This window comes from Equus przewalskii, chromosome 4, assembly GCF_037783145.1.
Source record: "Equus przewalskii isolate Varuska chromosome 4, EquPr2, whole genome shotgun sequence".
NCBI lineage: Eukaryota > Metazoa > Chordata > Mammalia > Perissodactyla > Equidae > Equus > Equus przewalskii.
In genome coordinates this window covers 31583889-31609576 of record NC_091834.1, presented here as the reverse complement: position 1 = coordinate 31609576, position 25688 = coordinate 31583889, and the positions used below count along the sequence as shown (strand labels likewise).

At 41.4% G+C, this 25688-nt stretch overlaps 1 protein-coding gene across 1 annotated transcript in view; it reads left to right on the top strand.

Moving 5' to 3' along the window:
* The window catches only part of ABCB4 (ATP binding cassette subfamily B member 4), an 86412-nt gene that overhangs the window by 40214 nt on the left and 20510 nt on the right, over window positions 1-25688 (top strand). Inside the window, 9 exon segments of the mRNA XM_070618126.1 lie at window positions 7284-7359; window positions 7362-7444; window positions 14778-14954; window positions 17351-17503; window positions 19193-19305; window positions 21404-21473; window positions 23479-23562; window positions 24617-24789; window positions 24791-24818. Coding sequence (XP_070474227.1) covers window positions 7284-7359; window positions 7362-7444; window positions 14778-14954; window positions 17351-17503; window positions 19193-19305; window positions 21404-21473; window positions 23479-23562; window positions 24617-24789; window positions 24791-24818 — 957 coding nt within the window.

Here is a 25688-nt window from a genome sequence, read left to right as displayed (position 1 = left end):
TTAAGTCTTGCTTCTCTCTCCTCCTCTGCCTGCAACAATTCTATATTGCCATCTTCCAAATTGCTAATTCTTTCCTCCATATTATCGGCCCTACTGTTCAGAGCATCTAGATTTTTCTTAATCTCCTCTATTGTGTTCTTCATTTCCAATATTTCTGTTTGGTTCTTCTTTATCGTATCAAACTCTTTTGTGACATAGCTCCTGAACTCGTTGAGTTGTCGGTCAGAATTCTCTCTTAACTCATTGAGAATCCTAATGATGGCTGTTTTGAAGTCATCATTTAGGTTATATATCTCATTTTCTTTGGGATTGTTTTCTGTGTATTTGTTACTTTCTTTCTGTTCTGGAGATTTAATGTATTTTTTCATATTGCTTGATGATGTTGATTTGTGCCTCCGCATGGAGATAGAGTTTAGTTGCTCCTTTCACTTGTTTCAGCTGCTGCCGTGGGGGGAGCAGCTGTTTATACTTCACCAACCAGGAACCCTGTCCGTAGTTGCTAACTGGGCCTGGGCCCCTCTTCGTAGCCACAGTGGCCCTTTGGATTCCCTCCTCTGCCGTGGGGGCCGTCACAGGGGGGCTTCAGGCTGCAGGTGCCTACTGTTGTTGCCCACCTAGATGCGCTCTCTCCTTGGGGTCTGCAACGGTGTTATGGGCTTTTCCAGCAGCCAGGGGTGGGATCACTTATATTTGTCACTCTGTTGCTGTCGGCACCCACCAAATCTCACTTGTCCTCTATGGGTCGCAGGAGAGCTATTGGCATCTTCTACAGTCTGTGGTTAGTACACCTAGCTATGCTGCTTTTGCCCTGGGGTCTTCCAGCCTTGTGGCTGGCGGCTGGGTGCCTTCTACTGGTGCTGTGCAGAGGCTTTCCCTAAGGCTGCTGTGAGCCTGTAGGGTTTCCCCCTAGGCTACTAAGCTGGGTCTCTGGAACTCTCTCCAGCCCCAGTCCTCTCCGAGATCTCCGGCAATCCCTAGCCTCACGGGGTGGGCAACGGCAGCTGGGGGTCGCCCCGCCCTCTGGGATTCTCTCCGGGCCTCTCCCGGAGCCGTGAGTGCTCAGCGTGGCCCCTCTGCTAACGGCAGACAGAGAGTTTTGTCTGCTGCCCGGGCGGAGCTCCGGCGCTTCCCCTCCGGGTCGCCGAACCGGCCTTTGAAAGTTCCCCCGCCCTGGTCCTCTCCCAGATCTCCGGCAATCCCTAGCCCCACGGGGCGGGCAATGGCAGCTGGGGGTCGCCCCGCCCTCTGGGCTTTTGTCTGGGCCTCTGCCGGGAGCCCTGAATGCTGGGCGTGGCCCCTCTGCTAATGGCAGACAGAGAGTTTTGTCTGCTGCCTGGCGGAGCTCCGGCACTTCCCCTCCGGGTCGCCGAACCGGCCTTTGAATGTTCCCCCAGCCCTGGTCCTCTCCGAGATCTCCGGCAATCCCTAGCCCCACGGGGCGGGCAACGGCAGCTGGGGGTCGCCCCGCCCTCTGGGCTTCTCTCCGGGCCTCTGCCGGGAGCCCTGAATGCTGGGCGTGGCCCCTCTGCTAATGGCAGACAGAGAGTTTTGTCTGCTGCCTGGCGGAGCTCCGGCACTTCCCCTCCGGGTCGCGGATCTGGCCTTTGAAAGTTCCCCCGCCCCGGTCCTCTCCGAGATCTCTGGCAATCCCTAGCCCCACGGGGCGGGCAACGGCAGCTGGGGGTCGCCCCGCCCTCTGGGCTTCTCTCCGGGCCTCTCCCGGGAGCCCTGAATGCTCAGCGTGGCCCCTCTGCTAACGGCAGACAGAGAGTTTTGTCTGCTGCCCGGGCGGAGCTCCGGCGCTTCCCCTCCGGGTCGCCGAAACGGCCTTTGAAAGTTCCCCCGCCCTGGTCCTCTCCGAGATCTCCGGCAATCCCTAGCCCCACGGGGCGGGCAACGGCAGCTGGGAGACCTCCGTGCCCTCTGTGTCTCTCTCTGGGACCCTCCGGGCGCCCCGAGCACCAGGCTGGGTCTCCCCGCCAATGGCGGGGAGAGACTCTCCCCGCGGGCTCAGGTGTGCAACTCCAAAGTTTCCCTCTGCGTTTAGGAGTAATTGCGGGGGGTTTAGGTAGGGTTCTGGTCACCTGTTTCCACCGTCGCTCCTCTGTTGTGTTCTCGCTCCTGCCCTAGATGTGTGTGGATCCTCTGGGGGCGTCCGTTGGAAGAAAGCCGCTTGCGGGTACTAGGCTGCCCGTCGGGGTCGGAGAGTTTTCACCTATTTCCACATCCTCCCGGAGGAAAGTCCGTCCGCCTTCCGATGTATAGTCGCGTGGGTGTCTCAGACGTCCTGAGATGCTGTCTGGATATCCTTTGTCAAGCGATAAGTGTCCAAATAATTGTAGACTCGAAGGGTGAGAGACAAAGAGGACTACTCACGGCGCCATCCTGGCTCCACCTCCTCAATGTAGTCCGTTTTCTGATGATCTCTTTTTTCCTTAGTCTATACCAATTCAGTCCCTTTCTTCCTCCCCTCCTAAGTTGTTGTTCTCATATTTTATTCCAACTTGTGTTGTGAGTTTGTGGTTAAAGTGACAAGATTGTCTTTGTTTTTGGTGTTTTCCTTCCTTTTAGCCTAATGTTATAGTTGGATATTTGCTATCCTATTCTGATTCTGTCTACCGATTTATCTCCTTACTCTGTGTTTTGTGATCCCTTTCTCCCTTTTTTCTTTTCTCAGGTATGAGGGCCTTCTTGAGGATTTCTTGTGGGGCGGGGGGGGGGGGGGTGGGTGTCTTGTGGCTACAAAGTCCCTTAGCTTTTGTTTGTCTGGTAAAGATTTAATTTTTCCCTCATATCAGATGGATATTTTTGCTGGATAGGGAATTTTTGGCTGAAGATTCTTGTCTTTAAAGTTTTGAATATGTTGTAATACTCCTAGCTTGTAAAGTTTCTGCTGAGAAATCTGCTGAAAGCCTGATAGGGGTTCCTTTGTAGGTTATTTTCTTCTGCCTTGCTTCCCTGAGTATTCTTTCTTTGTCATTCATTTTTCCAGTTTTACTAGTATATGCCTTGCAGTAGGTCTTTTTACATTGACTAATCTAGGTGATTTGGAAGCTTCCTCCACACACATTTCCCTCTCTTTCCCTAGATTTGGGAAGTTCTCTGCTATATTTTTTTGAGCACACTTTCTACTCCATTCTCCTTCTCTTCACCTTCTTGAATACTTATAATTCTTGTGTTGCATTTCCTCATTGAGTCAGATATTTCTCGGAGACTTTCTTCATTTCTTTTTAGTCTTAGTTTTCTCTCCTCCTCTGTCTGGAGCATTTCAACATATCTGTCTTCGATTATGCTGATAGACTCCTTATGATGTCCACTTGAGCATTCAGGGAATCCATATTTTGTTTTATCTCTTCCATTGTGTCTTTCATCTCTAATATTTCTGATTGGTTCTTCTTTATAGTTTCAATCTCTTTTGTGAAGTAGCTCCTGAATTCATTGAATTGTTTCTCTACATTCTCTTGTACCTCATTGAGTTTTTTGATGATAGCTATTTTGAATTCATTGTCATTTAGCTTACATATTCCTGTGTCCTCAGGACTGAGTTCTGGGTGCTTGTCATTTTCTCTCTGGTCTGGAGATTTGATGTAGTGTCTGATGTTGGAAGGTTAGCTCTTTCTCATTCTGATATCATTCAGTTGCAGTTACAGCCTATTGCCACTGGGTGGGGGTTGAGAGCTGTGTATTCTGAGCCCTCAGCCTTCAGCCAAGATCCCAGGGGCTGGAGCCCGCTGAGCACATTGAGGGGAGGGGCACTTTCTCCTGTGTGCCCTCTGGGATTTCTTGATCAGCTCTCACTATCTGGTCTCCTGGGGTCTTGGCTTGTTGAGGTTACCCTGCATGAAAGCTCTTGCCCCGTTAAAGGGCTTCCCTCTAGGCTGCAAGAGCCCATGGGAGTCCTGGGTGAGCCCCGGAAGGAGGGACCCCTCCCCCACTCCTTCCCTCAAGGGTTCTCCTGCAACAGCAATTGCAGTCTTTAGAGGAGAGAGCGAAGTTCTCTCTTACCCCATTCCAGCTCCTCTGAGGGGGGATCCAGCCTCTCTGCCTTCCATCATGTGGCTGCGTGTCTCTCCAAGGTTTTTGTGTTGTTAGGATGTCTCCTGTTGGAGTATGGATGCCCCTTTTTGTTGTATGTTGGAGGGGAGAGAGTCCCAGGCAAGTCCACTCCGCTATGATGCTGACGTCACTGTATTTTGATTTTTCAATGAAAGTTACTAACCACAGTGCTTCATACCTATGTGCACTCTCCTACTCATAGTGTTACCGTCCTGGAGGGGCAAGAATAGAATCAAAAGAGAGCTTCCATGGTGAGTTTATGAAATGATTCCAAAAGGTTCCATTTTATACTTTTTTTCCCACACATTCCAGAAAGGTTAAAGGTACTTCCTTTGTTTGGGCCTGCCTTTCATCCCCACTCATCCTAAATTAGCAGAAGTTCCAAATTTCTTTTTTTTAATTTAAATTTTTGTTTTTATAGCAGTAACATTGGATCAGTAACATTATATAACTTACATATGTGCATCATAATATATTTCAAATTCTGTGTAGATTACCTCATGTTCACCACCCAAAGACTAATTGCTTAATTACAATGTGCTTAATCCCCTTTCCCCCTCTTCCCTCCCCCCTTCCCCTCTGGTAACCACCAGTCCAATCTCTGTTGCTATGTGTTTGTCATTGTTTTATCTTCTACTTATGAGTGACATCATATGGTATTTGACTTTCTCCCTTTGACTTATTTCACTTAGCATAATTCCCTCAAGGTCCATCTATGTTGTCAAAAATGGCCAGATTTCATAATTTCTTATGGCTGAGTAGTATTCTGTTGTGTATATATACCACATCTTCTTTATCCATTCTTGCCTTGATGGGCACCTAGGTTGCTTCCAAGTCTTGGCTATTGTGAGTAATGCTGCAATGAACATAGGGGTGCATGTATCTTTATGCATTTTTGTTTTCAAATTCTTTGGATAAATACCCAGCAGTGGAATAGCTGGATCATATGGTAGATATATTCTTAATTTTCTGAGGAAACTCCATACTGTTTTCTATAGTGGCTGTACCAGTTTACACTCCCACCAGCAGTATATGAGCAAATTTCTTAATAACTGGTGTCCTTGAATCTAGGATATTTATTTGCCAAGGTCTTGTCATTACTGGGGTGTCTGAGAGCTCTGAAAAATAAGTCTCTTTGCATCAATTCTCTACTCTAGCCAAAATTTCTTGGTTAAGGGTGATAGCTGCTAACTTTTAAATTCACAAATACATATTTTGTTTCTCCTTCACACCAGCCATTCACTCACAAGTCTGAGCCCCATTCCTCTGTTTCTTTATGTTGACATAGCATCAACCTATTATTATCATAATGATAACACAGTCACTGTTAGCAGTTTACTCATCACTATTAGTATCATGAATGTAATTAGATTGATCAAAGTATTTCCTATATGCCTTATCATACATGGACCAAGCCATGCTACTTCCACATTGGTAAATATTTATGAATGCTTCTTTGAGGTTTACATACTAAAAATCAAAGAACAGTCTTAAATGTTGTCCAGTAGAGATATGCTCTAGTCTCTCTCTTTTTTGTGGTACAACTCTTTTATATTTATTTGAACACAATTAATTCATCTGGTTATTTTAGTGTAAGGACTGAAGTAGAAAGACTACATTATTTTTTTTCCTGAATGACTACACAGTTGGCTCAATACCATTTATTGTATAGTTCCCCTTTTCCCTACTGATAGAGAATGCCATATTTATCATATACTAATTCTTAAATGTTTTATATCTATTTCTAGATTCTTTAATTTGTTCTATTGATCAAATGTCTATTCATGTGATAGCATCCCCTGGATTTTACTATGTTAGTTGCTTTTTATGTTCTAATATCTGGCAATATTCCTCTCTCATTAACTTCTTTTTCAGAATTTTCATGGCTTCTCTTTTTTAAAAAATTGAGCAATAGTTCATATACCATAAAGTTCATCCTTTTCAAATGTACAATTCATTGGTTTCTAGTATAGTTACAAGATTTTGTGACCTTGACCACTGTCTAATTGCAGAATATTTTCATCATACCAAAAAGAAACCTCATACCCATTTAATAGTCACTCCCCATTCCATACTCATACATAGCCCTTGGTAACCATTAATCTACTTTCTGTCTTTATGGATTTGCCTATTCTGGACGTTTCATATAAATGGAATCATACATTGTGTGGTCTTTTGTGACTGGCTTCTTTCACTTAGCATAATATTTTTAAGGTTCATCCATGTTGGAACATGTAGCAGGATGTCATTCCTTTTTATGACCTAATAATATTCCATTGTATGGATATACCACATTGTGTTTATCTTTTAATCAAATGATGAACATTTGGATTGTTCCCACTTTTTGGCTATTATGAATTTAGCCTCTCATTTTTAATTTATACTTTTAACTACTTAGGTGAATTAAGCTATAGTCTAATAACTGTCCTAATGATGTGGTTTTATTGCTTCCAAGTAGGAGTGTTCTTATCAAGCTAGTAGAGCTAGTGAGCATCAAAAAGAGTAATCACTATTAATGACATAACATGGGTAATTTGATGAGTATTTTCCAGGGTTTAAGTGGCCATTCATAAACCCACCAAACCAACTTGTGAGTTCACTGAACCACTTAGAGGGATGATTTGTAGATTTTAGCATGAAAAACGTCACCTGGGGTGCTTGTTAAAAATCAGAGTTACTGGCCCCACTCCAGAGACTGTGATTCAGATGGTCTTTGAACCATCCAGATCTCCGAGGTACATTTTCACCTAAGTTTCCTGCATGTAGTCCATCATAATTACAGTTAGAATCAGGCACTTCCAAAGAAACTCTACAGAACTGCTCTGGAGAAGGCTGGATGTGGCAAAAACTCCCCTAACAGGTTTCTGCTAACCTCTCTAGCATATTACATAACTCAGAACTAGGGCCACTTAGGCAAGTATGAAATCACTTGAGAAGGGCCAAACCTTTTCTTGTTTTTTGGAGTAAACACTGACACTACTGTAGGCTTCCAGAGTTATCCATCCTCATACTGAAGGGATTGGCCTCCTTCCTGGTCCCGAAGCTAAGTCTCACTTAAACCTTTCATAGATGAGTGATGCCTTTGTGCCCTAATCACATGGAGAGTGTAAGCTACTCTCTCATCCACCATGCGCACGTCCATCTATGTGCTTAATTGTGCATGTTAATTGACAGTGCGATGACCTTGTAACCATGCTGCCCCACACATTTGTCCTTTTCTCCATTAGGCCAGAGAAGGCCAGACTACCATTGTGATAGCACACTGATTGTCTACAGTCTGAAATGCAGATGTCATTGTTGGACTTGAGATGGAGTCATTGTGGAGCAAGGAAGCCACAGTGAACTGATGAGGAAGGAAGGGGTGTACTCCAAGTTTGTCAAAATGCAGGTCGCTGCTTCCCAGGAAGTTTTCCTGCTGTTTGCTCCTCAATATAGTGTTCTGTACTTTGTTACAATATCACACAGCTAATGCCATACTGAGAAATAAGTATTCAGGAAGATGCCTAAAAGTATACATCTGGGACTTTAATTCACAACGAGTGAAAGAATCTCTCAAGGCAAGGGAGGAGCAAAATAAAGGAAAATGCCAAAAACATCTTGAGCTCATTCCTTAGGACAGAGATTCTCTTTTTTTTGTGTGTGTGTGGAAAGATTTGCCCTGAGCTAGCATCTGTTACCAATCTTGCCCTTTTTTTCCCTCTTCTCCCTGAAGCCCCAGTGCATGGTTGTGTATCCTTCTAGTTCTTCTATGTGAGCTGCTGCCACAGCATGGCAACTGACAGATGAGTGGTGTGGTTCCATGACCAGGAATGAACCTGGGCTGCCAGAGTGGTGAAAGCACAGAACTTTAACCTCTAGGCCTTTACGGCTGGATCAGGACAGAGATTCTTAATTGTCTGGGGAATGTGTTCAAACTAACAGGTCCTTTCCACCCTAAGATTAGGGCGATCAGAGTGGTGGTAGGAGTAAGAGGGCAATGCCAGGATCTCTAGTCATTGGGGGAGGTCGTAGGTGATTTAAAAATGCTTCCCAGATGATCCTAATAAAATCAATAGGAGGATTCCTGGCTCTAGGAAGCAAACAATTTGGTTTTCTTTTGAAAAAAAAATCATTCATTCTAGTTCCTAAAACAGATGATATTGATAATTATTGGTTTGTCTTATTGTTGAACAAGACACTTTATTTTGCAAATAAAATTTGCAAAATAAAGAAATCTAAAATTTTTTCTATAAGCATGATTCTTATAATATTTGTAAAAGTGTATGCATTTGCTTTGATATAACTGTAACTAATATGTATGTACATATTTTTGTTCTTTTTTCTTAACATTCCAGATATACATCATCTAGATACTATCATTTTAATGGCTACACAGCAGTCCGTTATATTAACGTATAATAGATTGCTTAGTCATTTCTCTAAAGTTGGAAACTTGGTTTGTTTCTAGTATTTCTCTTTGGGAGCATGTGTGGGTCCAAAAAAGTTAAGTAAAAAATTTGCTTTGTTCAAAAACCTCCCCCAAAATAAAAGTCCAGGACCAGATAGCTTCTCTGGAGAATGCTACTAAACATTCAAAGAAGATTTAATACCTATCCTTCTCAAACTATTCCAGAAAATTGTGGAAGATGGGGCACTTCCTAACACATTCTATGAAGCCAACACCACCCTGATCCCAAAACCAGGCAAGGACAACACAAAGAAGGAAAACTACAGGCCAATATCACCAATGAACAAAGATGCAAAAATCCTCAACAAAATTCTGGCAAACCGAATACAGCAATACATTAAAAAGATCATACACCATGATCAAGTGGGATTTATACCAGGGACACAGGGATGGTTCAACATTCACAAGCCAATCAACGTGATACACTACATTAACAAAATGAGAAACAAAACCACACAATCATCTCAATAGATGCAGAGAAATCTTTCGACAAGACCCAACATCCATTTATGCTAAAAACTCTCAGTAAAATAGGTATAGAAGGAAAGTACCTCAACATAATAACGGCCATATATGACAAACCCACGGCCAACATCATACTCAATGGGCAAAAACTGAAAGCCATCCTTCTGAGAACAGGAATAAGACAAGGTGTCCACTCTCACCACTCTTATTCAACATAGTACTGGAGGTTTTGGCCAGAGCAATTAGGCAGGAAAAAGAAATAAAAGGAATCCAAATAGGCAATGAAGAAGTGAAATTCTCACTGTTTGCAGATGACATAATCTTATACATAGAAAACCCCAAAGAATCCATAGGAAAGCTATTAGAAATAATCAACAGCTACAGCAAAGTCACAGGGTATAAAATCAACTTACACAAATCAGTAGCATTTCTATACACTAACAATGAACTAACAGAAAAAGAACTCAAGAACACAATCCCATTCACAATCCCAACAAAAAGAATAAAATACCTTGGGATAAACTTAACCAAGGAAGTGAAAGACCTATACAATGAAAACTAGAAGACTTTCCTGAAAGAAATTGATGACGACATAAAGAGATGGAAAAACATTCCATGAACATGGATTGGAAGAATAAACATAGTTAAAATGTCCATACTACCTAAAGCAAACTACAGATTCAATGCTATCCCAATCAGAATCCCAATGACATTCTTTACAGAATTAGAACAAAGAATCCTAAAACTCATATGGGGCAACAAAAGACCCCAAATTGCTGAAGTAATCCTGATAAAAAAGAACAAAGCTGGAGGCATCACAATCCCTGACTTCAAAACATACTACAAAGCTACAGTAATCAAAACAGCATGGTACTGGTACAAAAACAGGTGCACAGATCAATGGAACAGAATTGAAAGCCCAGGAATAAAACCACACATCTCTGGACAGCTAATCTTCAACAAAGGAGCTGAGGGCATACAATGGAGAAAAGAAAGTCTCTTCAACAAATGGTGCTGGGAAAACTGGACAGCCACATGTAAAATAATGAAAATTGACAATTCTTTTCCACTATTCACAAAAATAAACTCAAAATGGATCAAAGACCTAAAAATAAAACCTGAAACCATAAGGCTTCTAGAAGGAAATATAGGCAGTACACTCTTTGACATCAGTATCAAAAAGATCCTTTTAGACACCATGTCTTCTCAGACAAAGGAAACAATAGAAAGAAGAAACAGATGGGACTTTGTCAGACTAAAGAGCTTCTTCAAGGCAAGGGAAAACAGGATTGAAACAAAAAAAAACAACCCACCAACTGGGAAAAAATATTTGCAAGTCATATATCTGACAAAGGGTTAATCTCTATACTATATAAAGAACTCACACAACTCAACAACAAAAAATCAAACAACCCAATCAAAAAATGGGCAGGGGACATGAACAGACATTTCTCCAAAGAAGATATACGGATGGCCAATGGACACATGAAAAGATGCTCATCATCAGTAATCATCAGGGAAATGCAAATCAAAACTACACTAAGATATCACCTTATAACCATTAGAATGGAAAAAATAACCAAAACAAAAAGTGACAAATGTTGGAGAGGTTGTGGAGAAAAAGAAACCCTCATACACTGCTGGTGGGAATGAAACTGGTGCAGCCACTATGGAAAACAGTATGGAGTTTTCTCAAAAAATTAAAAATAGAAATACTGTATGACCCAGCCATCCCACTACTGGGTATCTATCCAAAGAACTTGAAATCAGCAATTCCAAAAGTCCCATGCACCCCAATGTTTATTGCAGCATTATTTACAATAGCCAAGATGTGGAAGCAACCTAAGTGCCCATCAACTGATGAGTGGATAAAGAAGATATGTTATATATATACAATGGAATATTACTCAGCCATGAAAAAGGATAAAATCATCCCATTCACAAAAACATGGATGGACCTTGAGGGTATTATGTTAAGTGAAATAAGCCAGATATAGAAAGACAATCTTTGTATGACTCCACTCATAGGTGGAAGTTAAACATGTAGACAAAGAGAACAGATTAATGGTTACCAGGGGAAAGGGGGATGGGGAGTGGGCACAAAGGATGAAGGGGTACACCTACAACATAACTGACAAATAATAATGTATAACTGGAATTTCACAAGGTTGTAAACTATCATAATCTTAATAAAAAGTAAAAAAAAAATTGTTTTGTTTTCTAACATGTAACTTAACTCCTCTGAGCTTCAGTTTCCATATGTGAAATACTAAACCTACCATTTGAGGTTGTTATAAAGTTAAGAAATAAACACCAGAATATACTAAAAACCCCTTTAAAAGGGTGAATTTTATGGTAAGTGAATTATGTCTCAATAATGTTGTTATTTAATTTTTAAAAAGAAGCACCTGACACAAAATAAATGCATGAGAAATAATAGTTATTGAAATTTACAAAGTCCCCAAAATGAAAATATAAAATGAAAAGATAGAAAGTTTTATAACTCTTGCTTCAATTTGCCAGGGAATGTTTGTTCTCCAGCAGGAGGGGATTAGTCATAGTGTCTTTGTTAATGGCTTCCATATGGCTTAGCCATCATAGGTCCCTATCATTTCACTGGTTAAAAAGTATATATAATGTTACTTTAATTCACTTTTAGTTTGCATTTCATTGATGGTCACTAAGGCTCTGCGGTTTTGCCAGTGATGAGATGCTGGGTCCTCGGATGAGGTAACCACTTTCTCCCCTGGTTGGCCTATTCCTGTGCCCCTGAAAGAATGACCTTCTGCTCTCATCAAGACTTTAGGCTGGGAGATTGCCAAAGGGATACGGTCAGCTCTGACCTTTCTATATCCTATTCCCTAGGCTTTCTCTCCTAGGAAAAGTTGTACAATTAAAGACTGAACAGTGGCCTGGTGTGATAGAAAAGGCCTGTCACCAACTAAGCAATGGGTTTGGGCAAGTCATTGGCTTTTCGCGTCCTCACTTTTAAATGAGCATGGCCTGCGCTAAGATGACCAATGATGTTTCTACCAGCTCTGACATCCTATATTCTTAGGCCTTTTCAATTTCTTTGCCTTGATACTCACACATTTCCCACTTCTGATTTTGGTTTTGCCTTACCTTTTACTTGTTAGTACTGTTGGAGAGATGGAGGAACGAGCCCCAGTGAGCCAGAGAGTTCACTAAATGCTCAAGCTAATGCCGCTTCGTTTTCCTCAATCTCCAAAGACCAACGTAATGTTAATACAACTTTTCTTGGTTTTGTTTCTAAGCAGAATGATCACTGCTTTTCTATTAGGTAGACTATTAGCTCTTAGTTGTTTCTTTTAAATGTATCTTAATTTTTTTCTGATTATAAATGTAATGCATTCTTATTTTTAAAAATCAAAGCATTTTAAAAAATCCAAACATGGCTATCTCAGAAATTTGAAAGTCTCCCATAATGCAAACCCCTGCTGATAACCACTGACAGCCATTTAGCATTTATGTTTCATCTTTGATAGCCTAAAAGAGCTAAATAATATATCCAGATTTCTTTAATTATTCATGAGATTGAGCATCTTTTCACACGTTCATTGGCCATTTGTATTTTTTCTCTGTGAAAGAATCTGTTCCTGTATTAGGCCTTTTTTCTGTTGGGTTGTTTATAATATTCTTATTGATTTATAAGGAGTCCTTGCATAAAAAGGAAATATGCTCTTGTGTGTATTAGAAATATTTTTCCTGCTTTGTTCTTTCAATTTCACTTTGTTGTTTGTTTGGCTGCCATAAAAAAGCTCTAAAATTGTATGTAATTAGATAATCATTTTTTTCTTCTGTGTCTTCAGGATTTGGGGTTGTTCTTTCTTTTTTTATTGCAGTAACATTGGATTATAACATTATATAACTTTCAGATGCACATTGTAATATATTTAGAATTCTGTGTAGATTGCATCATGTTCACCACCCAAAGACTAATTACAATCCATGGGGTTGTTCTTAGAAAGGATATTCACCCTTGTTTCCTTTCAAGATTTATTGTTTTACTTTTTTTTTCTCTTTTGAGGAAGATTAGGCCTAAGCTAACATCTGCCACCAGTCCTCCTTTTTTTGCTGAGGAAGATTGGCCCTGAGCTAACATCTGTGCCCATCTTCCTCTATTTTATATGTGGGATGCCTGCCGCAGCATGGCTTGATAAGCAGTGTGTAGGTGCACAGCCGGGATCCGAACCCGTGAAGCCCAGGCCGCTGAAGAGGAGTGCGTGAACTTAATGACTGCACCAACAGGCTGGCCCCTATTGTTTTACTTTTTCCAATTAAATATTTGAGCCAGTGGAAGTATATTCAGGTATAAGAAATGAGGGATTTTGGCTTTAAATATACTTTTTACCACCTGTGAAAAGTGGTTATCTTGGCTTTGGAGCTCAGTGACCTCAGTATCCACTAAATGAGGGCTTTAAGTAAGGCACAGAAAAAAATATTATGAGAGAGAAAGAGGTAATGGTCATTTGGTCATAGGAGAAGGCTAAAATCAGAATGGGCTTAATGGAAAAACTATCCATCGAGATGGACCCCTTGATAGCATGGATGAAATTAGAAAAGGAGGAAAAGATAAGGGGAGGCATTCATAAGAGGTGGTCCAGTTTAACTTGCCATGAGCCAGATTTTTGCGGAGCCAGGCTCAAGCATGTGTTGGGGAGCTGTGGAAGATTTTTGAGCTGGGGCGTGATTTGAGCAGAGCTGCCCTTCAGGAAAATGAATCTGGTAGCAGTGTGGGAGTGGATGGAAGTCTTTAGGTTGGGTTTGGTTGAGAGATGGTATAAATAGTTCCAGTTATAAGTAACTAAGGAAGTCTACCAATCAGAACATATCTTCGTATTGTTGTTCAAGGCAATATATAAGCATATGTGCAAAATTCTGTTAGTTGTTGAAAGCACACTGGAAAGCTAGCACCAGGTAATATGCAGAGATCAAGACAGACAGGCTACTGTAGGTGCAGTTGGGCCCTAGCCATGGGATTGAGTTGGGGACAGGGCCTGAAGGAGAGGAGTAAGAACAAGACAGTACTACAAGGACTGAGGTCCTGGACAAACCATTTAGCTGTGTCCTTAGAGATGGAGGAAGCAAACATGGAACCAGACTCAAAGTTAGATTCCAACAAGGTTGTCTTGATGTTCTCTGACCCGGCATTGAGCTAGAGGTCTTTAAATTACCCCTCCATCCCGGCCCCCCTTAAGGAGAGAATTGATCCCAAAGCTGGCAATGAAGCAGAGCCTGCAGGTTGTGTCACCTGGGGTGAGGTGTGAGTCTGAGCAGGAGTGTAAGGAAGAGAGAGAATCAGTCATAAGGAAAACAGATTAATTGCCTCCTGTGGGGAGTGACTAGCTTTTCCTTGTTTGTATCTTTAAAAATGAGTCCCTGGTAGTGTTTGTATTTATTCTTCTTCCCTTTCATGGTGGTCATGATTTGTTCTGTGGATTCTTGAGTATTGAGGAAATTCCTACATACTTACTGGATGATGAAAAATTTGCCTTTTAATTTTTAAAAATACTTTTATAATCCAATTTTCATATTGTTCAAATCGAATGTCACCTTTCTGTCTTTTTTAACCTTTTTTACTTCTGTGTGTTGATACACTTCTTTACAGTTTTGCAGCTAACCTTGATTGAGAAGCTATTATGGAATCTAAAAAGTCTTGACACACGTAACATGCAAAGTGGCTTTATGGTTATAACCTTGGAGGTTATCTCCATCTGGACATACATATACATATGCATGCACACACACACACACGTGTGCACAATTTAACGTTTTGCTCTTTTTTCAGACATTAGGAGACGAGCTCCATTCAGAAGAATTTGCCCTTGAATTAAACGATGAAAAGGCTGCCGTGGGTATGGCCCCAAATGTCTGGAAATCTCGCATATTTAAGAATTCTACTCATAAAAGCCTTATGAATTCTTGAAAGTATCAAAATGGCATTAATGTGGAAACCTATGAACTTGTTGGTTGTTTTTTAATTGAATTAAATCTTTTATTGTGTGTTTTGCTGTTGAAATTCTTAGCCTTGCAAGTATATTGCAGGCAGAGGTTATTCCTACTAAGAGCTGTACTCTTTTTGAAAAAAGGAAATTTCAAAGTTTAAATGTATTTGACAATGAATTGAAATCAATTGCAATTAAAAATGGGTTTCCAATGGAAAAAATAGATGATGCTTAATATTAACATTAGATATCACATTTATCTTTGAGATCCAGAGATAAATAAGACTTGTCTAAAGGAAGAGGCCCTGATAATTGCACGTTCTATTAGGTAGGATACATTTGATTGCCTATACTAGGAAACACAGAATAACATCAATTTAAGCAAATTAAGAGTTTTTATTTCTCTTTCACATGACAAAAATCTTAGAGGTGAGAAACACAGGGCTGGAATAGTGGCTCTACAGTTACCACAGATTCAGGCTCCTTTCATCTTTATCCTCACTATCCTGGCACGGGGCTTCCATCCGCAGTGATCTAGAATGACTCTTGAAGCTCCAGCTGTTGCATCCATGTTCCAAGAAGCAGCAAGAAATGAGAGATTTTCCAGAAGTCCCACACAATACTGTTACTTATATGTCATTGGCCATAACTTAATCACTTGGCCCTACCTAACTACAAGGGAGGAGAGAAAATTGAATCTTTTTACTGTGTGCATTGCCACTCTGAATTAGATTGGAATTCTCTTACTAAGAAAAAGGGGAGACTGGCAAGAAATAGCAAAATTGTACATTCTTTAACATTTCTCACCTGAAGAGTTGGGATATTATTAATTCAAGTTAATAGAAACTTATATGGAGAAGGAATTCATTCTAAGAAAAGATATTTTCTTATTTCAAGAAATTGTTTGAGAATACATTTTGATGTTATTTATTGATAAAGCCTGAGTTTAATTTTACTCTCATGTTGGCCTGAAGCAGCTAATCATACTGAGAGTTCATTGTGTCTGTTTTTCTCTGCCCATAATATTATTTACTGCAGAAATTACAAGGGCTCCCTTAGAGGTCTTAATCTTGGTATATTTATGGAAAGAATAGCAATTATACAGTTGTGGAGCTGCATTATCGTAAGTAAGATAAACAGTTTCCCCCTTTTTGGCTTTGGAAGCATCCACTTTTCACTTCCTCATTTATCTTGAGAGTTATGCTGCTAAATCTTTAGAGTCTGGTATTTTAGAGGAGCACTTCTCTTGGAGAAATAGACAGAAAAGAGGGAGAGGCATAAAATGCCACAGTCCACAAGATTGTCATAAGTACCGTCATAGAAGGATAAACAATATGCCCAAGGAGAGGAAGAACTTTAGTCTGATTAGAGGGTCCTGAGAAGACCTATGGCGTGTGTTGAAGAGCAGCCTAAGGAAAAGGCTCCTTTATCAGGCTGGAGACCCGGACTTAAAGATAATGTTAAATAGGAGAAAAAAAACAACTAAAATACAGAGAAAATGGTTGGGTTGAAAGTCAAGGCTGAGTAGAACCTACTGCTTTGTTCTCTGTTTCGTAGTGACAGAAACATGACCTAGTAAATGACCATAAGGCTATGGGATTCCATAGGCACCTTTTGTATCTAGTTTAATATTAAACTACCTCTATAGTCAGAATATTCTCCTTTATATGACCTAATTTCTTCATGCTTGACCAGATATTGAGTTCAACATTTGCTGAGAATCTGATGTGTGCCAGGCGTTGGGCTAGTTTCTAGGGATATAAAGACATAGTCTTCACCTTAAAAAAAAAAAAAAAGCTCACGTATTAGAAAAGGAGACTGTAAACAAATAGGAAAAAAATCATGGAACAAGCTAAGCTATGAAATAAAAGAAGTCTGTGCAGGAACAGCGGTAAAAGAAAAGGGGGATAATTAATTTGTTTTTGTGAGTTGGGAACATGTCACAGAAAAGGCATCACTGGGCAAGGTTCTGGGGGTGACAAGACCAGGCCCATGTTCTCAGGTTAATAATGGTATCCTACATTTGTAAGGATCTTTACCTATCTATTCATGGGCATTGTCTCTTTTGACTCCAACATCATCCCTGATTTGAGTTGGGACTTGAATTTTAAGGCATTTTGTGCCAAAATCCTGCTTCTGCTCACTCTGCTCAGGCTGGAATAGGGATGGGCTGGTCACACCATGAAGACTGTTTCTTGGGTGAACAACTCACGCTCACTTTATGCTGTGTAATCAATGGACATTGTTAACATTTTATAATATACTGTCCTACTCTAGTGGTTTGCTGTAGACTGGTCAGTCTCTGCACCTAGTGTGCAAATGCCTTGAGGACACTTTCATGTGTCCTCTTCCATGTCTACAAACTCTGCTAACTGTTGTGTTATCACCAGTGTGTCCTGATATGTATGTGTTCTAGGATGAAACTATGCCACCAGCGTCTTTTCTGAAGATCCTGAAACGGAATAAAACGGAATGGCCCTACTTTGTGGTGGGAACAGTATGTGCCATTGCCAATGGGGCACTTCAGCCAGCATTTTCTATCATATTTTCAGAGATGATAGCACTAAGTGTGAAAACGTCACTTAACAGCTTGAATTAAATCAGTTCATCATTAAATCAGTTCTCATTCCAACCTCGGCACTGGGTCCATATTGGAGTAAAGCAGCCTCAAATTAAATTAAGCCAAAGTTTTTAATTCCCTTTTGAGGAAAGCTGTGAGACAAAAGAAAAAGTAGAACCGCTCCAAGTTACAATATTAATGAAACTATAAACTGTAAAATCACTGAAGAACACATTGTAATTAGCTCCCTTGATTTGGGTGAAACTGGTGTCAGGTGATGATCCCCATCCCACGTGGAGAGGAGAGGCGCATCTCACAGGAAGGCTGGGAGCGGGTGGGGGAGGGGAGAGTTCAAGTCATAGTGTTTAAGAGGCCAAGCTCTGGGCACAGAGCAACCTCACCGCTTAATAGCTGTGCAAACTCGGGCAAGATGCTCTCCCTTGCCGTACCTGAGTTTCTTCATCTATAAAATAAACCTACCTCACAGGACGGCTGAGAATTAAAGAGATTATATAGGTAACTATATGGAAAGCATTTAAGAGTGTCTGCCTCATAGTAAATTTTCAAAAAGTTAAAACCACCACATCATTGTTTGGTAATCCTTCCAAGGCTTGGGGACTCTGAGACTAAGAAGGAAAACTCCTATTATCGAACTATTAAATTCTTTGGGGAATATTTATAGGAAGTTATCAGAGATATCTAAGGCTCAGTAAAACTCAGCATTTATATTGTATAATCTAGTCAACCTCTGACATTGTTGGAGAGACTTTTTTGTTGAAGATAAATTATTCTCCATCATGTTAAGAGTGTATTATGCTTGTGACATTGGAATTGGTCTACAATTAAGACCACAAGCCAAACAATAAATAAATTAGAAAGAACTATCTAGATGTTTTTCAATTACGAAATAAAGCAATCTCTGGCTCTCTTGCAATTCAAGAGCTGTGTGGACTGTACTTATATTTTTGGGCATCTCCTTTGTGCCAAATGCTGCTCAAGGCACTGGAGATACAGCAGGAAACAAAATAACCCACGTGCTGCCCTCAAATAGTGTACTATCTGTTGGCACAGACATACATACAACACACAGATGAAAAGGAAATATGTAATGTGTCCGGGGATAGCAAGTGTTTTAGAAGCAGGATCGGGCCATAGAGAGGCTGGAGACCGGGTGTTGTGTCACTTAACTTGGTTAGGGGAGGCTTCTCTGGGCAGAGGCCCTGTGGGGTGAGGGGTGGAGGGCAGGGGCTGGGTCAGGGAGGAATTCAGGCAGAGGGAACAGTGAGTGGAGAGGAAGAAGAACAAACACTAAAATGTGCAACCATGCACTGTGCATACGCAGTGTTTCACCCCATGTCCATAACCACAGTCCTCAGACTCATAGAGACAGAAAGAGCGGTGGTTCCCAGAGGGCTGAGGGAGGGCTGAGGGGGAGTTACTTTTTAACGGGTACAGAGTTTCAGTTGGGATGATGAAAAGGTTCTGAAGGTTGCACAACACTGTGAATGTACCTAATGCCACTGAATTGTACACTTAAAAATGGTTAAAATGGTAAACTTTATGTTATGTATTTTACCACAGTAAAAAGCCACATATTCAAAGCCTAGTTTTAAAAATGTGATGCTAAAGCCATTATTTATGGGAGGAATAAACGAGGACCGTGTAATCCAAGTGGGTATTTTAAATGTTCTTTTGTAGATTTTTGGACCAGGGGATGATGAAATAAAGCAGGAGAAGTGCAACATGTTCTCATTACTTTTTTTAGGTCTGGGAATGATTTCTTTTTTTACTTGCTTCCTTCAGGTAGGTACCTATGATTAGATCTTCTCATTGAGTCTATATTCAATTAGAGAATATAGATTATCTATTAATTAGATTTTTATTACCTACTAGTATAGATTAATTATCAACTAATCAAAGCCTAATAGAGCTTCCAAATCTCAGACTGAAATGAATTGCAAACACAACTGGCACAGGGCTCTGTTAGAGGGCAGCCTCCGTAGCAGAAGGAATTCTGACTTCCCGGTGTGCTAAATTATATTAGGTTACAGGTTTGCCCTCAGCAAACATTCATGACCAAGGAAAAAGGAGACTGGAATTCAAAGGAGAACCAGTTAAACTCAACTATTTATAAACTGGGAAAAATCAGCACAATGGCATTCTCTTTTTTTGTTATTACTCTTTACATAATATCAAGTAAATTCTCTGATCTTTTCCTCCTTAATTGATGAACTATTTGCAAGAACATGCATTATGTTGTATATAAATATTGTGGACCTGGCCAAAATGAACAGGTAAACCTTGCTCTGATTGTACTTATCTACCTAGACTTTTGCCCAATTTCTTTTGTCTCTTTAACTCAGTGAGCACCACACGGGGCTTTCCAACTCAATTCCTGAAGTCAGTAAATAATGTTTGCTAGTCATGCCTAGCATGCTTGTCTTTTATCATTGCTAAACCAATGGTAAAAGTAAGCCAAGCTTTTCCTTTAGAAATTATTGCCTTTCTAGCAGCAACTTGATCCTATCCAGCCCCAAGCACTGGTGTGTTAGGGAATGGAGCTAGTTATGTAAGTGGGTTTTGGAGGCTGCACGAACAGAGGGCTGATGGATAGAACTGTGGTGCCCACATCGGCCTTGAGCAATCTGCCGGCAAAGGAAGGAGGAGACCAGGCAGTCTGGTCCTGGACACCTGGGGCAGACTCACCCCAGGCAGCATGAGCACCCATCCTCCTGGCTTAGTATAGACTTCTGATGTGTCCTCTCCGGTATCCACTCCACCACACACCTACGACACTCAGTGTGACTGGAGGTTCCCACCCATCCCAGATGCCCGGAAGCAAGCCCAGCTGTGGACATCTGGGTTACTCTCTAGTTTGAACATGGTAGAATTAGAAAGAGGGAAATTGTTTGGCAAGGATGCTTGGGGAGGAAGAGTAGCCTAATTGTTCCCCAATGTGAGAGCAGGGGGAGCTGTGACAGGGAACCAGCAAACTCACTGGGGGCTTGATACTCCAGACAGCCTCCCCCCCTCCACACTACATGAACCAAAATGCATTCCTGTGTAGACTTTTACTTCCATTTTCGACCGTTTTGTTTAAAGTATTCAGAACACACTGGAAGTTGTAATTAAATACAATATTATTCTCACTGAGATGTTGTCATTGAAAGTTTTGAAAAGGAAACCTATTTAGAATGGTTCAGAAGCCAGAACTGGACACTTTTAAGGTTTTTGGTCTTATGAGTCTGCTGCAAACTAATGATTTAGCAGTACATGAATTTTAGGTTGGGACTTTGAGTTAGTATTTGGTCATATACTTTTGTTATTTGAATAGTTGATTAACATATAAGGAATGTAAAAATCACTGTGAATACACCCACTTGTGTCAGAATACTAGTGATGATCAAAAGGAATAATGGGTTTTTTTTTCTCAACTAAGGTTTCACATTTGTGTAGCCGCCCCTGACACAGGAAGGGTTAATAATCACTGGAAAAAGCTTCCCAACAAACTATGACCCGGAGGTGAGAAGGCCGGTTAGCCAATGACGGGTAAGACCCCCTGGGGGGGCAACCTAAGCCAGGCTGCGGCTGCTCGGGGGCACAGATGGAGAAACAATATCGATATCAGGAGCAGGAGGGACCGTTGCCTAAGAGACCTTGCCTGCTCCGAGATAAAAATATAAGAGCACAGCAATAACATGATAATATCAAAACAGAGGCCAAGGGAGGGCTCCTTGAGAAATCACTAAGAATTCTTGGCATTCGCTAATTACTTCATCCAGAACACCTGTGTATGTTTAACAGCTGTAAGCTATGTATATATTGAAACGCTGATTATAATAAACTCAGAGTAGCCATCAGCCCTCTCCGCATCTATCCTGATGTGTACATTGGATTGCGACACCGACAATTTGGGAAAGCTGGTGAGATCCTCACCACAAACTTTCGGTCAATGGCTTTTAAAGCAATGCTAAGACAGGTAGGAGCGGGGCCAGCCCCGTGGCCAAGTGGTTAAGTTCGTGCACTCCGCTTCGGCAGCCCAGGGTTTCCCCAGTTTGGATCCTGGACGCAGAAAATGGCACCGCTCATCAGACCATGCTGAGGTGGTGTCCCACATAGCACACCAGAGGCACTCACAACTAGAATGTACAACTATGTCCTGGGGGGCTTTGGGGAGAAGAAGAAGAAAAAAAGAAGATTGGCAATAGATGTTAGCTCAGGTTCCAATCTTTAAAAAAAAAACACAAGTAGGAGCGTGCCCTGGAGAATGCCTTCTGTTTCATCAGCCTCTTCCTGTCGCCTGCTCTCCACAGCATTCCTGAATTGCAATTCATGTCCCGCCTCCCTCCAAGGTGTTCACGCAAGGACTGGTTAGGGCCCTGCACATTGTCCTGGTCCTTTAGTATCCAAAGACCTCTCAGGGTTTTCATGGGAGTAGGCTTAATTTAGGTAGATTTTTTGGCTTGCTTTGCAGCCATCTCTATCCATGTGGACACTACCATTTCTGGGACCTGTGTCTCTTCTCTGGATTCTCTGTAGGCCCCTGGGAGTCATTTGAGACTCCAGGATTTCCTTTAAACAAAGGAAAAGTGGTTGGTAGTATTCATGTACCACAATTGACCATACTAATTATAGGTTTTCCCAGGTGTTGGTAATTGAGTTTTGTTTCTATCTTATTTGAGCTCCGTTTTCACATTAATTCACTCAGTTATTACTACTGTATACCAGACAGTGTGCTGGTAGCTGAGACTATAAATGCATTATCTGCACTTTTGGGAAGTTCACAGTCTAGTGTAGGACACGTGGGAAAATGTGCAAACATGAATTCTCTATTTTTATAGAGAAGGCTTCAGAGGGGGCCACAATATTATCCATCCAATTGACAGGAATTGATTACATTCCTGTTCACAAAAGGGCACAGAGCAGATATCATATTTTGAGCAAGTTTGAGTTTGCAAAGCTTTTCTCAATATCTTTTTTTCTCCCCCCCAACCCCTCACTCCCCCCCCCCCCCGCCGGTACATAGTTGTATATCTTAGTTGCAGATCCTTCTAGTTGTGGGATGTGGGACGCTGCCTCAACGTGGCCTGACGAGCGGTGCCATGTCCGCGCCCAGGATCCGAACCCTGGGCCGCAGCGGAGCGCGCGAACTGAACCACTCGGCCACGGAGCTGGCCCCCTTTCTCAATATCTTTTAAACTGTTGCTATATAAGGAAAATTATTTTATATTAAACTAAAAGATGCTATGGATGAGTAACAATTAAGATCATATCTAAGGTACACTCTTTTTCTTTTTCTCCCTAAAGCCCCTGTACATAGTCATATATCCAAGTTCTTGTTTGTGGGATGCCGCCACAACATGGCCTGATGAGCAGTGTGTAGGTCTGTGTGTCCAGAATCTGAACAGACAAAACCCGGGCCGCCTGAGCGGATCACATGAATTTAACTACTACACCACTGGGCCAGCCCCTAAGATACACACTTTTAATCCTTGTTTTAAAAAAACAGAAACATGGTGAGAAACCAGGGCTGATTTTCTCATGCCTAGCATTTACAAGAAAGAGCCCTGTCCAGCACAGCTCCCCCGACCCTTTATGAGAGAGACACCACCACCATATCAGGGAGGAAGTGTCCATGGTACAAGTTGTGAGGCTTGGGTGCTGGAGCGCCCGCGTGCCCCTGCAACCTCACGGGAAGCAGCAGGGAGCAGAGCAGCAATCTGGAGAAGATCCCTACTCCTGCCCCCCATCAGTGGTGCTCTCCTTGTCACAGCAGAGCAGCCTGGGGGCTTCAGTCCTCATGGACTCAGGGGGCGGGGGGCTCAGGGCAGGGACCAGGGCTCTGCACTGCATGTGAGGTCTCCAGTACCTCAGTTTAGTGTAGATATTTCCTCAGCATTGAAGGTTTGGGAAGTTTCATCAGATTCTCTTTGCTTGTTTTGTTTTAATTTTGAACTAGTTTACAGCTGTATTTTGTGCCGTAGGACATGAGCTGGTTTGGAGATCATAAAAACAGTACTGGTGCACTTTCCACAAGACTTGCAACTAATGCCTCCCGAGTCCAAGGAGTGTGTAGACTGCATTCTTCTATTGTTTTTCTTTAACACGGTTTTGAATAAACATATGGTATGACTGCATCCGTTAAGCTGCCCTCAGCTGGAAATAACAGAAAACTCAACTCAAACTGGCCTAAACAATAAAGAGGAAGGGTAGACTTCAGGGTTGATTGATCCACTGGTTCAAAAATGTGATGAAGGACCCAGGTTCTCTGTCTGTGTGGCTCTGCATGGCTTTCAGTCCTCAGTGTTGGCTTCAACTTAAGGCTTGTTCCTCATGGCCACAAGATGGCTGCCAGTAGCAACTAAAGCCACAGGCTTCCTTGTTTCCCATCCAGTGGAAGAGAGCACACATCTGTACCTCCTACCTCCAAACAAACACCCTTCCCTTAAGTCTAATTCAGGCTAATCTGGGTCATGTGCCCCACCCTGAATCAAGAACCAGCTCCTGGGAATGTTGTGCTTGCCCTGACTTGGGTCCCTTTCCCCCCGGAGCTGAGATCTGTTGCTCTGAGTCTCACTGCTTCCACACAATGCAGGAGAGTGGCCAGAGTCAACTGCAGTGTCTGCTACAACAGCCCTTGATTTCTGAGCGATATAAACAGTGATTGACCTTTTATGTGCTTTATGGCAGATGGTCTCTTAGGATATGTACACTTTGCAACAGATGGTCTTGGAGTATGTAAATTTCCCTCTTACACGTTTGAAGCAGATGGTCTTTAAAATGACCAGAGTACACTGGGGTTAGTTTCCTCTTTAAACATTGCCTTCATGAAAAAGTCCATGTGCCCCACAGCCTATCCCCAAAGCAGAGCAGCCGATTACGTGGTTCTGTAATACTGAATTCATGTGGGCGGGAGAGAAATGAGAGTTGAAAGGCATAATCAAAGAAAAACCTGCCAAGCCTCATGAGTCGAGTATGGGTGTCTTGGGTTTATTGTAATCACAGGGAAAAAATGTTAGCACAGGCACAAACTCTCTCATCACTGTGACCAGGAAGCCAAAGGCTGGAGCTCATGGATTTGCAACTTAAGACACAGTTGGCTGTCTTCTTTTGCTCTTCCAGGCCACTAGGACCAAGTTGGCTTTAATTGCACAGAATACAGCTAACCTTGGAACTGGTATTATCATATCATTTATCTATGGTTGGCAGTTAACCCTTCTGTTGTTATCGATTGTTCCAATTATTGCTGTATCAGGAACTTTTGAAATGAAAACATTGGCTGGAAATGCCAAAAGAGAAAAAAGAACTGGAAACTGCTGGAAAAGTGGGTCAAATAAGGCTTCAATTCGTGTATTATTTTTAGACGTGTTTTATTTGAATTATTTATTACGGCATACAGGTTTTAATAATTGTGCTCACAACTAATAATTGTCAACACTGTGCATGAAAGTTTACTGTAATAATAATATCTATAACTTGAAAATGGGCTAATTAATGTAAAGCTTTTAGCCTGTAGAAAGCACCTAACCTGTAGTTATTACAGGGAATCTCTGAATTTCCAAAGTTCATTTTCCCTTTTATTTCATAACCCCATGCAATTGTTAAGATAAATGTCACCCCTGTTTTACAGATGAGGAGTCCTAGGGCGGAGAACATAAATGAATTGTTGAGGTAGGAATTTGCAGGTACTTAAGAGACGTTCTTTTCTTCTTGGCTGTGATTTCTACAATTAAGGTGGGCAGCCACCAGACGGCAGTAATTCTTCGATCTGTGATTCTAACTAGAAGGGCAATTGGGCAAATATGTACTTGGGCCTTACTATGTGCCAATTATTGTGCTAAGTATTTATATGCACCAACTCATTATATCCTCACAATAATCCTATGAGGCAGGTACTGTGTTACCCCAATTTTACAAATGAGGAACCTAAGAAACAAGTTAAAGCCATGGCTAGGATTATGTGTTTAAATGTGTCTAAATCTACATATAAACATTTTACTTACTAAACATTTGTTCTTATATGCACATGCGTTTAAACGTTTAAATGTAGATTACAGCCAGGAATTTTTTACTTTTGTTTACGTAAATATTATCCTTTATTGAAACATTTGGAAGTTAAGCAGATAATGAATATAAATTTTGATATAGTTTCTACAGCACCACACTTTATAAAGCCCTTTCACAAACATTCCTG